Raw genomic sequence first — 15,592 nt, 5'->3', positions numbered from 1 at the left:
TGGTTTTTGGACAGGGGTGAGGAATGTCACAATGATAATGCACACTTCAGAAACGGGCATGAGGAATTCCCTGGGATTAAAATTTAAACCATCTCGCTGACCAAGGTTACCTGTAATTCAGATTCTTCCATCCATAAAAATAAAGTGTTTTTTCCTCTATCCGGGTTGAACCTAGGGCTGAACAATTCCCGGATGCTACGTGACTTCGATACACCAGCGCAATCTACCAGAGTGCAGTTTCTGTCAGATGCCAGTGCGGCTGCCCGGAAGTTCCCCGGAAGGAAGAAATGGGTGACAACACTGTCCTTACTGGTTCCAACTGTAACAGCGTCTTTTGGTCTGTGGTTAGTATTCTCAGCCAAGAATCTATTTCCTTTGTCTCCGTGTAGAATGAATTTGCTTTTTCCATCACTTCTGCTTTACTATTTCACTCCCTCCAGGCACATATCACCATTACAGATGAACCATTTTTCTCTGACTAAAGAAAATTAAATTGTGCTGCATTAATAAAAATTGAGCTCTAATTTTTTCTCCATATTTCCCAACAGTTTTGCAGATGGTTTTAAGAAACAGGGTATCACCCTGTCCAGTGTGGCTAAGTTGGTTGGAGCATGGTCCCATAGACCAAAAGGTCATGGGTTCGATTCCCAGTCAGGGCACATATCTGGGTTGCGGGTTCGATCCCCAGTCAAGAGTATGTATGAAAAGGCAACTGATCACCAATCAATGTTTCCCTCATATCAATGTTGTAATCTCTCTCTCTCCCCCTTCCCTTCTTCTTTCCCTCTCTTCTCCCTCTCCCTCTCTCCCTCTTTAAAAGCAATGGAAAAATGTCCTCAGGTGAGGATAAAAAAGAAACAGGGCATCTGTGTCTCCCTGTGGAAAAACCCAGGCTCTTCTGGAACTGTGTGGGCTCCTTGTGTTGCTGATAAGTAATCAAGAAGCTAGAGGTAGCAGGACCCAAACCTTCCACCCAACATACCAGCCAAGGGCCCTTCTGACTGGCCTTTTAGTCACGTGATTAAAAAGAGAAACATAAATGGCCAATAAATGCAACAAAAACGACCCCAATGATTCTGAGGATCACAGAGATTCAAGAGGAAAGCAGTAGGAAGTGGTATGAGGGTGGGTAGGGGGCAAAGCATGCAGAGCGTCCTGGGCCAAAGTGAGGAGCTTAGATGTTATCATAATGTGATCTCCAGGGGTGACAAACTCATTTTCACCGGGGGCCACATCTGCCTCTCAGTTGCCTTCAAAGGGCCAAATGTAATTTTAGGACTGTATAAATGTAACTACTCCCTAACAGTTAAGCGAGAGCTCAGCACTGCCACCAGGTAGAAACAATGTGCCAGGCCAGATTCAGCCTTCGGGCCTTGTATTTGCCACCTGTGGTTTAGACTGACAAAAATCACCTGACCGCTCTCTGGGGACTATGGATGAGGGGTAAGAGTAGAAGCAGAGATACTGTTATCTCCTTATGGAGATAAAATAGCACCCAGGAGACAGTGCAGACTGGCTGCAGCTGAGATGCTGCAGCGGCAGTGAGTCTGGGGTATATTTGAAAGGTTCTCTGGGGAAGAGGACACAGCCCCAGGAGACTCAAGACAGGATGGGATGTCCATGTAGGCTGTCAATCAGCAGAGCAGGGTAAGGCCCCAGGCACTGGGTAGGCTAGGTCAGGAGCCAGGCCTAGCCCCAGGGAGAAGGGGCAGCCGTCAAGGACCTGGGGGTGCAGAGCACCAGGGGCACCACCAGTAGGCCAAGACTTGGGAAAGTGAGCAAGACTGGTATGAGAACCAGAAGGAGACAGGACAGAGCAAGAGGAAGAGCAGGACTAGGAGCCTGAGCCAAAGGGCTGGGCTTCAGCTCGGTTCCCCACCCAGGTAAACAAAGAACTGGTCCTGGAGTTGGAAATGGAGCCACGCCTATATTTAAAGGGCAAATTGTGCAGCTGGCAGAGGGGCTCAGGCAGGGACTAACAAGCCCATCGATCACAAGGGATGCTCAGTATTTTTAAACGTGCATACTCCTTTCTTTAACAGGAATACCCAGTCTATGTTCAGATGATCAGGTAGGTCATCCTGAAAACCCTATTTACTTCTCTTTCGGCCAAAGCATCTGCCCATTTTCACGTTTCCTATGTTTTAGGGGAGATTTGGGGTTTTAAAAATTTCCAGAGTGGACTTGACTTCTAAGAGAAGATGTTAGGATGTGAGGGCTCTTTCAAGTGGGGGCAAACATCCATTTTACATTCCCTTTTTTGCTGGCAGCAGTTAATTTTCAGTTTTATGCTAGATATTGCAACTAACAAAAAGAAAGGAAAAATGTAACCATGCTTTTATAGATCATTGTGCCACATACTTACAGTTTCATTAACCACATTTAAAAAGATGGTGTTATCCTGGCCAGGTGGCTCAGTTGGCTGGAGCATCATCCCATGCACCAGAAGACTGCAGGTTTGATCAGGGCACATTCCTAGGCTGTGGTTCCATGCCTGGTCAGGGTGCGTGCAAGAGGCAACTGATCCATGTTTCTCTCTCACTTTCCCATCAATGTTTCTGTCTCTCTCTCTCTCTCTCTCTCTCTCTCTCTCTCTCTCTCTCTCTCCCCCCACCCCACCCCCGCCCACTCTCTAAAACCAATAAATATCCTGGGTTGAGGATTTAAAAAAAGAATGTCTATAGCCTTTGTTTTCTGAGATACTGATGAAGGCACGTATTTAAGAACAGCAGCAATTGGGGGAAAATTATTAAACAACAGCCAGAGTGGAGAGGAAACCTAGAAATCATCTCATCTTGTTTATGAAAGAGGAACTAAGATTCAGGCAATGTCAGTGTCCAGCATGTTTCAGATAAGAAGTAAATGTTTACCAAGTGAGTGAGTGAGTGAGTGAATGAATGAAGCCCTCTCACTCTAGCCAATACTCCAACTACCACGGAATCTCCTTTAAGGTGGTCTTATGTGTCCACTCAGAGGGTGGAGTCCAGCACCCATGTAAACTGGGGACTCAGGGCCACCCCAGCACACTCCAGGGAGAGTGACACAGCACCTACCAAGCAGCGTGGCAAATCCCAGACTGTGCTTGGTGACTCATTCTGGTTTACCAGCGGGAAAGACCAAAAGCATGTCAAATGGCATGTCACCATCGTAACTAGAGCAGATAGATCTCACATCTATTTTAGGAATCTGGAGTTTTGGCAGGAACAGCGATGTCAGAGTTTCAAAACATGCCCCGCCTTTTCTTCTGTGTCGACTCATCTGTAAAATTCAGAGCAGTTTATCCAAACCTTTTCTGCGGGGTGGGGAGGGAGTTTGCTCATACTTACGAATAAATGCATGCTTATTTAAAAATTAGATAGGTGTGCAGTTGTCTTCACATGCAGGAGTGGGCAAAAACAGGTTTACAGTTGCATGGGAAACAGTTTATTCTTGTATTCTTATTTATCAACTATTATTTGTGTTGCGACGGTAAACCTACTTTTGCCTGCCCCTGTATTATGCCCATTATAAAACCTACACAATAGAGATTTCATGAGAGGATACAAGTAAAATACTAATAGGAATCTGAATAGTTTCGTCCTCCACCTCTGAGGGATATTATGTAAACCCACCATGCTCACACCTCATGTGGAAGCCATGGCTCTGGGGCCTCCAATTCACCATCGGCCAAACCAAGCAGGAGGCTGCACCCCCATCTAGATGGCATCGGACGTGCACCCCTGTGGACAGCCCCAACATCCAGCCTGCGCCAACAGAGCCTATTTTCTGAGCCCGGCCCATTCTGCTAACCACCTACCCATATGCGCGCTCCCAAGAACAGAACACACGCACTGCTTAACACTTTCTTCCACGTCATCGGCCCTGTGTCTTAACAGAAGAGCAGGGAGGGAAGGAGGTGGTGTGAGATTCTGCCTCACTTTAAGCCTGGGTATCACAAAGAACATTTACTTAACACTCACTGTCAACCCACTAACAAAAACACTAGAAAACAGAACCCCATGCTGACTGTGGAATGCTTCTAAAATTCAGAGAATTCTAGCTTCTGCTTTCTAGTGACAACCGTTGGGCAATACTTTCACTTTTCCTCTCCGGTGGTGTCTCAGGGATGCGGTGGGAGTGTTGACTTGTCTAAGTGCCAGGCACACTGTCTTCCCCGCCGCAGACCATGCTCTGGCTGTTGCAGCCGCTCTGCTTACGCTCTCCCCTGGCTCACATCCCAACCCTCAAGGACTGTGACTGATTACTTCATGGGACATTTGACTTTTTTTTTTCCCACCCCAGCCATATCCTTTAAAGCAATTAATTATTAACACGGACGTGCAGCAGCAAAGTGCCAACCTGGGCAGGAGCAGTGATTTGGGACGTGCCACACTGAATTGTTTCCACTAATAAAACGAGATCCTTAACACAGACTATAAGTAATTAGAACTAGGCCCGGAGCGAGCCATTCCTTATTTAATGAATTTAACTTTAAAATCAGAACACGGTTCCCAGAGGAGAGGGAGGCTTCCCGTGCGAGGTCAGTTGCCCTCCAGCGGCTCTACTCGGAACTCTGGTTGGGGAGGGCACACTGTCCACCACCGGTGCTGAGGTGCGGTGACACTTTCCAGTGAGTTGCAAGTCGCCGAGGGGTCACTGGGTCCTGGCCTGCTGTGACAGATGACCCAAGGCCCAAACACTGCCCAGAATGCACAGGGGCTCTTCTCACTTGAGTCACAGAGATTCCCTACATTTATATGTCATTTCTTGAGAATTCATTCGATGCAGTTGAAAAACAAATGTAGATCCTTAGGTACTGGTTCTGTTTTAGTGAGAGGAAGGTGAGCCACTTTAAATGTGTTCAAAGTCATCTCAGATATCTGGGCCAGGGGTTTGAGAACCAGGGTCTCATCACAGCCCCAGTACTCACCCGGCTAGGTGACTTTGGGTGATTTGGGCCTGCTGAGGTTTGTCATTTGCAGAATCCTGAGGGGTGTACTCTATCAGAGATCGGCAAACTTTCCTTATAAAGGCCCATATAGTACAACTGAGGCTCTGTAGGCCAAGAGGTAAAGTCAAGGATATTATGTAGGTACTAAATGACTATATAATCATTTAGAATGTAACTATTACCTCTTGGGCCTGAAAAAAAAAAAAAATAGGAGACGTGGGGGTCAGCCACAGGCCCAAGTCCACCGATTCCTGAGCTAGAACATCTGCAACATTCTCTCCTACCCTCCTCAAAAGCTGTGAATGGTGGTGTTCCTGTCCCCAAGCTCCCGTTATCGTGGAAGAAGACCTGAAGCTGTAGTCCCGGAATCTGACCCTGACATCGAGCAACAGAATCGAAGCGTTTAGAGGGAGAAAGCCTTGGAGTGGTGCTCAAGTCCAATTTTCTCATTTTATAGATGAAGAACATAAGGCTCCATAAAGTGGAGTGCCCTGGGTACGGTCGCCCAGCTGCCTGGTGGAGGAGCTGAGACCACAGCCCCCTGTCCCCGCTCCTACAGAAACAGAACAGCGATGTGAAGCCCTGCTGTGTTTCCACTGAGGAATACTCATTTCACAAAATGAAGTTTCCAGCAGTAAGCCAACTGCAGAACTGAAATGACAAACTGTTGGCGTCTTATGATGTAAAATAAAAATCCTTGCAGGACAGAGTGCGCTTAACTTCCATCAGGAACAAGGCATCTGGCTTCCTCACAGTAATCTTAATACTTAAAATTTCAAAGCTCTCCTTTCAAGTGATAAAACTTCTTATGAGTACTTAAGTTGTCAGTAAATACCAGAAACCGAATTCCAAAGGCAAACTCCAAAGAAAAGCACAAAAAGAGTGGTAAGCTTTGAAGAGCTTACAAACATTACAAAAGGTGAATTTGCAGAGCTCCCTGAGGCCTTTATCTCACACCCCCACTCCAGGGAGGCTCTTGGAATTTCCCCCCTAGAGAATGTTATCAATAGATGTGATCATGAATTCTGAATTTTGACTCTACTAACCTGACACTGCAGTTATAAGTAAAAGCAAAAGCTGTCCCCTGCTCCACGGAGGCTCCCAGCTCCTGCAGGAGCAGGTTCTGCTGCTGGAGGTCTGTGGGCCGTGGGAGACCGTGCGTGCCATTAAACGGAGAAGTTCAAGAGCCAAAGACACGCAGTGCTAAAATGATGCTTAAAACAGAGTTTTGTAAGAGCCCCTTCTTAGTCAGGATATTAATCCCTTTGTCTGCATTAGCATTAAATATGTTCCCAATTCACTGCTGAACTACAGTTCACTTTATGATATGTTTTCAATGATAAGCAAACAAAGCAGGAATTTTAAAAGTTGTACGCCCAGGACGAGCACGATCACAGTGGCGTTAAAATGCACGGCAAAAGAAATCGCTAACATTAGCACTGACTGCCTCTAGTAGGTGGAACAATCTAGAGGGTGATTTTTCCCTGCTTATTTATGTTTATTTTGCATTTTCTAATATTTCTAGAGGATGATAAATTCATTCGGGGACAAGTGCAATTCGAGCAGGAGCTAATTGGTCTGCAGTCAGCAGGTAGCAGTAACCACAAGAGGAATGTGGCTCCACGGGCTTTATGAATAGCTCCTACTGTCTGATGGAACATAACAGCAAAGAAATTTCTAAGAGACCAGCGCATCGCTCCTAATGCACATCCTGACATACCCTGAGACGAAGGGAAGAAACGACTTAGGGAAAATGGCAGGGAAGAAGGACACTGAAATAATTTTTAAAAAGCGGGTAAATCTGAGTCAGGGCCATGGAACTCCATCACGGAGAGAAAGGGAGAATTTTCCTACCAGATAAGCCTGTAGGAGACCAGAAGGGAGCACAGTGGCAAAGGAATTCACAATCAGTATGTGTAACGACAGCAGCCTCGGGCTGTTAGCGAGTTCACCAGTGATGGGACCAGGACAACTGTGTCGGATGTGACAGGCCCTGCCTGGTATGATGTGGAAAGACTCTGACATGGGAAAATGCAGTTGGCCCCACAAGTCACCTGTCCTGTGTTGGGTGGAGGGGGGGTGGTGAGATCGACAGTACAGCGTGCTTGATGGGTGAGGACAGTACTTTTTATACGCTCAAAATACCTTCACGGGTTCACAGATAGACTTTCCAGAACTTCAGTGACACCACCTGAAGCTGTTAGGGCCAAAGTATAAACAGTCCTTCAAACACCCCCACTGCCCCGCCCACACACAGGCAGCCATGACAAACACACGAACATTTACAGGGACAGTGCTGAAGAGTGGCTTGGGAGACTTAGCGCTACCAATGTCCTTAATTTCCACCTATTCTCTGATATAGACAGTTTCTCATATGTAATGCAGCTTCAAGCCACCCTCTACCCAACCACATTGCCACCACCCCCCCAGACACTCCTTTGTACACATCCTTGTGTCTCCACTATGCCAGCAGGAAGGTGTCAAACATTTTCAACTCAGTTTTGTCTGCCCAAAGGAAGAATGCAGTGTCCTCCTGCCTGTTTAGTTCTGCCAGCATACACCGTTGCTCTGGTAAACGAGATGATCTTCAATGGGTGTCGATAATTCCAACTACCGAATCTCACATGATTAATTTCATTCTCCTCTCTACCATAATCCAGCATTTTTCCATAATGAAAAATATACTCCACCAATAAAACACGCAAACATTTTGCTAGGTACACTATGAAGACCCTACTCCATTTTTCATGTGAATTTATTCAGATAAATGATTCCTTAAAATGTTTACCCAGAACAATTCCTACCCGCAATTCTTTTTTCTCCCGAATCTTTCAAAAGCTCTAAGTGGCAGTTTGCAAGCAATTTGCCATCCGCATCCACAGTTGTCCACTGCGCTAATCTACTCAGATCCTGTAACTGAGCAACTTGGGGGTAACGCTGAAAACTTTCCCGTTGCCTAGTGGTGCCTAGGAACTGATTTTGTTTTTTCTCTACTGAGACACAGCCAACTTCAGCTCTAATCCTCCAGCTGTCATCTGGGTGAATGGGGTCACACGTTCTCCCAGAATGCCACTGGGCTACTCTGGGCAATCATGCTCCGCCCAGCTGTCTTTGAGAAACTTGAAGTTCTGGGAAGACCAGAAAAATCTTGTCAGACAAATGGGTGGTGGCAACCCTCGAGATTATGGAAGCAGCAGAGATGCCGCCACCAGGGCACATGTGACACTGGCATCAGGACCTTCCCATGATTTCACAGAGGTGAGGCCTCCAAGGGTCAGAGTAAGACATTCTGCCTTCTCCCAGCCTGACTTTTATTTTTTTTAATTCCTCACCAGACAACTCTTTTAATAGGACTCACACTGCCAACCTTGACCTGTTTGTGGATCCAGTAACCAAAATGTGTGATTTGAAACTCCCCCAAACAAGAACCTGAGCCACTATGTAGGATGGGAACAGAGACACCAAAGGTGAGCAGTGCTGTCTGCGTCTCCTCCACTCCATGTTTGATGCTCAGTCAAATGCGCAGCACCTGACTAAGCAGAAGACACTTCCGCTATCTGAACCAACTCCACTGTCTGAACAAAATCAGTCTTGCCGCTCACTCCCTGTGTGATGCTGACTTAAGCCTTCCTGTGTCTCAAGTGTCTCATCTTTAAAGAGGGTGAAGTCTTTTCACTGTCAAAGTCTGGGAGACGAGGGCAAAACCTGGACAGGAGTCCACGGGCCATATACTGCCATGGAATCGGTGACTCCATCTTGACAAGCCTGCAGTTTATTAGTGTGAATCCCCCACCTCCTCCCCAGCCCCTCTCTCACTGCCTCATTCGCCTTGTTTATCCATTCTCTGGCCTAGTGCAATGGTTTCTGTGTGGTCTCAGTGCCTCCGACCCAGTGATTCTCAACCAGGGAGCAATTTTGTTACTCAGGGGACATCTGACAATACCTGGAGACATTTTTGGTTGTCAAGACTGGTGGGGTACCACTGGCATCTACCGGATAGAAGTCTGGGGTACTGATAAACATTGTACAATGCATAAGCTAGTCCCAGCAAAGCATTATCCAGCTCAAAAGCTCAACACTTCTAAGGCTGAAAAAATTGCTCCAGTCATACCCACCTCTCATCTGCCCTCTGCAACCACTAATGATGCAAAACACAATGCCAATCAGGTCATTTCCATGCTTGAAATCCTCCAATGGCCTCACCTCTCACTGTTCCCCTCACCCCTCTTCCCCAAAGCCACACGAGAAACTAATGCAGGCAGACCAGGCCCCCACAACTCCCTCTGCCTGTCAGTCTCATCCATTCATTCCTTGGCCTGTCAATTTTATTCAGACATTCCAATGAGACTAAAAGGGAACAAGATGCTCTCCAGGCTGCTTGAGGCTCTGGTATCTCATGAGGCATGGAGAAAAGTGAGCACACAATTCAGTTAGCAAAGGCAGGGCCTCTGTGATCCCACTGCCGTCTCCCCAGTGAGCTTGTGAGCCTCCAAGGATGAGAGTGTCTTCATCTTTACGGGCCACAACAACTTGCACGTGGTAAGTGTGGTCTACCAGTTGTACGCCTTGTCTTTGTCATGGCTGTACTAAAGAATGAATTAATTTCTAGCCTCTTTCAACTGGGCTCTTGCTCAGAAATGAAAAGTTCTAAAATTTCAAAATCCAAGGATCAAGCAAAATTCATTACACTGTATGTACCCAGAAACAGAGCCCATCCACAAAGGTGGGAACACCTTTGTTTAAAGCTGTATCATTCTCGGCCTCTCTTCTCTTCCTGTATCTGAAAAGTATAGATTTACAAAATAAGCATTTATCTCTATGGAATATCTAAATTCCATTGCCTGACACTCAAAGATAAGACACATGGAGCAGAATCTGACTGTCAAACAGTCACCCAAATATAATGCTATCAAAAGCACAAGGCCAGGTTCACTGTGGGAATCGTAACTTTGAACTTCATGGTACCTAAGATGACTTTGCTGTCTTCTCTAGACTGGGAATTTCGGTCTGTCTACTGGACATTTAACAATACTGTTGTTTCTATTTTTTTTTCCTTTTAAGTTGATTCTGTATTCTGGAGGTTATGATTCGCCTGAGTCTCAAAACCTACAAAGATGTCCCATGAAGGGATGGATCTTTTAGGAAAAAAAAAATGTTTTATTAGACATTTATAAAGTTATTTTAAACTTTTTGAGAGAAAATACCTATCAGTTTTACTTTACAGCTGGTGAAAGAATTTAAGTTCTTCCTTAAAATTACAAAAAAAATTTTAAAGGCAGCTTATGGAGTCTATCATATGTCATAAAATGTTTGTATTTTAACGCAGTTGTTACAATGTATATATCTCTTGTTCACACCATCATCACGTTAAAGACATGTTAGCAGTTAGCACTAGAACTGCATTATAGGAAATGAAGCAAAGCAGAAGTTTCTAACTGAATGGGGTGAAGGGTCCAGGAGAAAGTGTGCCTGGTTGCCCTTCAAGTATAGGGGTTCCTGGGGCTACAGTAGCCTGGCTTCCATATCTCCATGGTAACTGTTCAACCTGTCTGGTCTTCCAACTTTTTTCCCCATCTAGGTTTCCATAGTTGCGGACAAGGCACAATCACAGTCCCATGCTGGGCTTGTTCGTTCTCCCTCCCCCTTCTCCATTCAACCTTGGGGTAATCAGGACCTCCAGAAAAGGTGATTTCCACTCAAACCACTATTCTAGGCATTTGGGAGGAATGAAAGCTGCTTTTACTTCACTTGAAAAACATACCAACACAGAGAAGGTACTGAAAAATGTAGACAAGCAACATGGACCCAGAGACCCTAAAATTAAGCACAAAAAATTAATTTAAGTTAAATTAAATAATTAATTTAATTTACTCTCTGTTGAGACAGAGTAAAGACCATTACTTAGAGCCAGGCTGTCCTCATTACCATCACCTTGTGGGTTAGTTGGGAACAAAGGTGTCTCCTGAGCCCCTGTCCTTCGTAGTGTGCATGCTTTCCTTCCACCCATGGTATTTTTGACATCCAGTTGCCCAGTTGTAACCATTAAAGCTTTTTTTTCCCCAGAAAAGGTTGACAAATTCTTTAAACTTCGGTGTGAATTAGCTATCTATCCCCCAAGGGTATTTGCATCACAAGCCATATTCCTATTATGAACTGAAAAGTTTTCTCCTATGGAAATAATTCTTGACTTAAAGCTGCAGATGAAGGTGATCTTTTGGGGACAGGGTGGCCTACTCTCTTGAAACCAACTGCCCAGTATCAAGATTTTAAATGATGAAACCAAAATCACATAAAGTTAAGAAAAGGCATGTTATGTTCATATTCAGGGTTCCAATAACTTTATTTTGCGCAAATTGTTTTTTTAATTTACTTTGAAATTAATAGGAGTATGAGATTTGCCTCATCAGGTAACTGCAGCAAGCAAGAATGGTGAGATTCTTCCCAGAAGTAACTTCTTAAATGTACAAAAAATCATGCTAAGTGAAATAAGCCAGCCAATGAAAGAGAAATACCATATGATCTCACTTCTCAGTGGAATCTAGTGAACAAAATAAACTAGTGAGCAAAATAGAACCTGAGCCAGAGAGTCATGGAATAGACTGACAGACGTAAGGGGTGGGGAGTCACTGAAAGAAGGGGAGGAGATTAGTCAAAGAACATATAAGAAGGACCCATGTACATGGATTGACTATGGAAGTTGGGGGCAGGCTGAGAGAGGCGAAGGGGGGGAAATCGGGACAACTGTAATAGCATAAACAATCAAAAAGAAAGCCTAGAAGTACATATATTATAGCCTTTAAAAATATAAGAACTTTTGTATTGAAGTAGACTCTACATATTTAACTTGCAGACAAGGACTTATGGAAAAGGGAATAAGAGGCTGGGGAGACACTGACACAGAAAGGGGGTGACAGGTGTGGAGACACTGGTGGACTATTCTTTATCACCACCAACTTAATTGTGATAATAGTCAAACACTTTACCATCCAGTAGAGCTTTCTGCAACGACGAAAATGTTCTCAGGCTGAGCTACCCCAGCTGGCAGCCATTAGCCACATGCGGCCACTGAGCATTGGAAATCTAGCTCACGTGGCTGAGAAACCAAAACTTTTATTTCAATTCATTTAAACTTAGTTTTCAATAGCCACACACAGCTAGTGGCTACCACATTGGGCAGCGCAGGTCTAACATTATTGCTGCTTTAACGTGTAATTTTAGGGATGCTTTGTACCATTGAACTCTGCAGGAGAAATTGATAGAAACTCTCAATACAATGTAGTCTTCTAACTGCAAACAACTTATTTACTAAAAACACAGTTTATGACTCACCCCACCGTCCACCCCATCCATTACCCAGCATACCCAGAAATGGTGCCTTGCTCATTCCTCCAGAGTAAGCCTGCAACAGTGGCCTCTGGAAATGTACTTACCCTCACCCAGTGGAAGGTCCTCTTCCTGCTCTCTGGGGGAAGGCAGCAAGGGCTGCAGGGGCTCCATGTTAATGATGAGCTGCTTGTTCAAAGAGTAGGAACTACGGCTCTGGGTAAAGTTGGCTCTGAAAACAGACACAAGCCAGACAGAATTGGTTTCCACTGCAAACACCGGCCCCTCCGTCTCAGTCGGCTGCACAAGCTGGGAACTGCCTCTAGCCTCTCCCAGTGGATTAGGCCAGTGAAGGTGACATAACACTGAAGACACACAGCCCTTTTTAACTTAAGGCCCTGACAAAATGTCCATGTGCTCTTATGCAACGTAGTAAAAGAAACTGTATTTCCTCATATGTCATGAGACTTGGGCAGGCTAAGTGACATCACATTTGAAAAAGACATGGGAGGCAGGTATCATTGAACCAGACACACAGAAAAGTGAATAAAAGGCATGGCTCAGACTAATTTAATAATCACACACACAACCCCTACCAGGCAGATGGCACAGGTGTTTCATAGCTATGAGCTTCTGTAGTGTCACTGGATGTCCAACACTTAATATCAATATTTAACATCCCCATTCAAACTCACACCCCGGTCACCAATCAGCCCCAGAACCCAGCTCTGCTTTCTCTGTTTGAAAGGAGCACGCACACGTGTCAGTGGCTGTGTCAGGCAGCAGATGGCCAGGAAACCATGCAGGTGTCTCATCGAGACTATTGGCTGGCAGCTGGGAAGCCCATATACACTGCCAGCTGCAGGGGACCAGCTGTCTGGCCTGACAGAGAGGGAGACGGGGCGACTCTGGTGGGTGTTGGAGCATCCTTCCTCTCTCCATGACGTCCATCAAAACCAAAAGCAACCCATCCTTCAAAAATGGTACAAATGTCTCCCTCCCCTTCACGTCTTCCTAAATTGGCCTCACAACACACTCTCTCTGTTCTCTGCTCACTCTACTCTCCCTTCTTTTACAACTCACCACATTTGTCACCTCTGTCTCTCTGTAATTATGGTTGTACTGATCCCAATAAGCCCCACCTTGATAAGCTCCTAAGGGCAGAGACTGACCTACCCATTCTCTTCTGCCTTACAGCACCTCTAGTGGCACCCTGAAGGGTTGTTAAGGTTTGAAACTAATTGCGATCCTGGCTTGACGTAATTGCCATTTCGGAATGGCCAGAGCGTTCTCCGGGCCTGTTGACAGGACTGCCTTATACCCCAGGCGGGCATTTCTGTTGGGAAGGGGGGATGGGGCATCAGGGAGGATTAGGGTGCCTGTTAGCATCTTGAATTGAAAACCCCCCACAGCTGGCACTGGCTGGAAAGGAAATTTATGAGGTCTTGCTTAACCATGGAGACCTTTTCTTCATCATTTCATTCTATAATTACTTATTTTGCAGTATGCACGTATTGGACAGTCTGCCTTGTTCTGGGGAACTGTGGTCCTTGCATATGTAACATAACGTTTTTCAAACTTCTTTGACTGAGACCTACAATAAGAAATACATTTTACACAAGGACAAAATCAAGGGGGAGGGTAGAGGTGGGGGAGGGAGGTAGGACTGGCTGGGGTGGGGTAGAGGGATGGGGAGAAAATGCAGACAATTGTAACTGAATAAAAATTAAAAATAAATAAATAAATAAAAGAAATACATTTTATATCACCTCTCTGTACAAACAAATACATGCACACATGCAGGAAGAGACACAACTAAAACAAATGTTTCACGCAGCAATAGTAGCTATTGCTATGTGTGATTCATTGGGGTCTTTTTCTTTTCTGTTGCACTTTGTTTAAAGTGCTGGTCTTGACCTGTTTTCACTTCATGACTTGTTAATGTGCAACAGCCACAACTGGAAAAACATGCATCTCATGGAGGAGGCCGATGGCTAAAGGAACCACAGGAACACTGAGGAAGGTGCCTGATCCTGCCGTGAGGGAGGAGACCCTCAGGAATGACCCTACGAGGCAGGCGATGCCTCTGGCAAGCACCAGCAAGCATGGGGGAGCTCACAGGGAAAGAAGTGCAGATTCAAATTCCTTGCAGGGAGAAGGTAGGAAGGAAGGAGTAAGGAGGGGAGATTAAAATTTCCCATGAGCAGTTCCTTCTTTTATTGTGAATGGTTCCCATTTTTTAAGCTCCCGTGAGATTTCCTCCGGACCTGTGGCCATTCACGACTGCGAGTCTAGCTCCGCAGAGACATGGCATGTTGCCTTGTTTGAGTGAACCACGTAACAGCTTTCTGACCTCTGAAAAGCTGACCTAATCCATTCTTGCACAAACCAGCTCTGAGTCACTGTGTTTCATTGCTGACCATCCAGGCCAGTTTTGCTGGCAGCAGTCCTGTCCCCCAGAACTCACTGTATAAGCTATGACAAGGAGGAACTCAGAGTGATCCTTCATGGAGGGGTTTTTGCTTCTCATCACCCATCCCCCACCGCCCCCCACACATACCACTCTTCATTTGGAGATAGGAAGCATCCTGCTGCTTGCCACCTAACATTTCAATGGCTGGGCAGTTGCCTAGTGCTGGGACAGGCTGAGCTCCCTAGGAGTGACCTCTCAGGTGCACACCTGCTTGGAATTGGATGGTCAGGAGAATGCTGATGCAGCCCCTACACTCACAGGCTACTCCTGCTTTGCTGTAGCAGAAGTCCATGGTTAGGGCCTGGGCTTGTAGGTGCCACCTAGAGTGAGGCAGATGGCCCCTATGGTGGATTGCAACCCTAAGGCTATCCAATTCTATGATCCAGAAATGCACATTACTTCCCTGGTAAGTACAAGACTCAGATAAACCCAAAGGTAGAAACAACTTGCGGTTTCCCTGCAGCACTAGGAATCCAGGGCTGCAGACCTTGGTACTAGGCACTAGCGCAGCTGGAGGGAAAGACTAAGCAAAATTAGATCAAAACGCAAGACTTCTATCTTTTCCTACCAACTCCTTTAGACTCAAGGTTACCTTTTTTTATTTTTTCACCTAACTCTCTTCTTGACTTCAAGAGTCCACCAGCACAGTTGTTCTAATAAATATAACACCAGGATTCAAATGGCCCTTTTTTGGTTTACAAAGTGATTTGTATACACTGTAAGATAGGCAAGAAAAACACCATATTCACAGACGAGGAACTTGACGCTCAGTGAGGTGTTGAAGCAGGGTGCAGCCAAGAGGAGGGCCCCAAGAAGGGATTTGTAATGGGGTCCAGGACTCAGGGTGTCCAGGAAATATTAGAAAA

General features: G+C 45.6%; 1 protein-coding gene across 8 annotated transcripts in view; it reads right to left on the bottom strand.

The window, feature by feature from the left end:
* Positions 1-15,592, bottom strand: part of FRMD3 (FERM domain containing 3) — a 265,496-nt gene that overhangs the window by 30,808 nt on the left and 219,096 nt on the right. For all 8 annotated transcript variants that reach the window (XM_024560008.3, XM_024560010.3, XM_024560009.3 and 5 more), the window contains one exon: positions 12,361-12,485. In XM_024560008.3, coding sequence (XP_024415776.2) covers positions 12,361-12,485 — 125 coding nt within the window. The remainder of the gene's footprint in view (positions 1-12,360; positions 12,486-15,592) is intronic.

Source organism: Desmodus rotundus, chromosome 1, assembly GCF_022682495.2.
Source record: "Desmodus rotundus isolate HL8 chromosome 1, HLdesRot8A.1, whole genome shotgun sequence".
NCBI classification, from domain to species: domain Eukaryota; kingdom Metazoa; phylum Chordata; class Mammalia; order Chiroptera; family Phyllostomidae; genus Desmodus; species Desmodus rotundus.
Note: the sequence above shows the minus strand (reverse complement) of the source record. Positions and strands in the feature narration are given on the sequence as shown.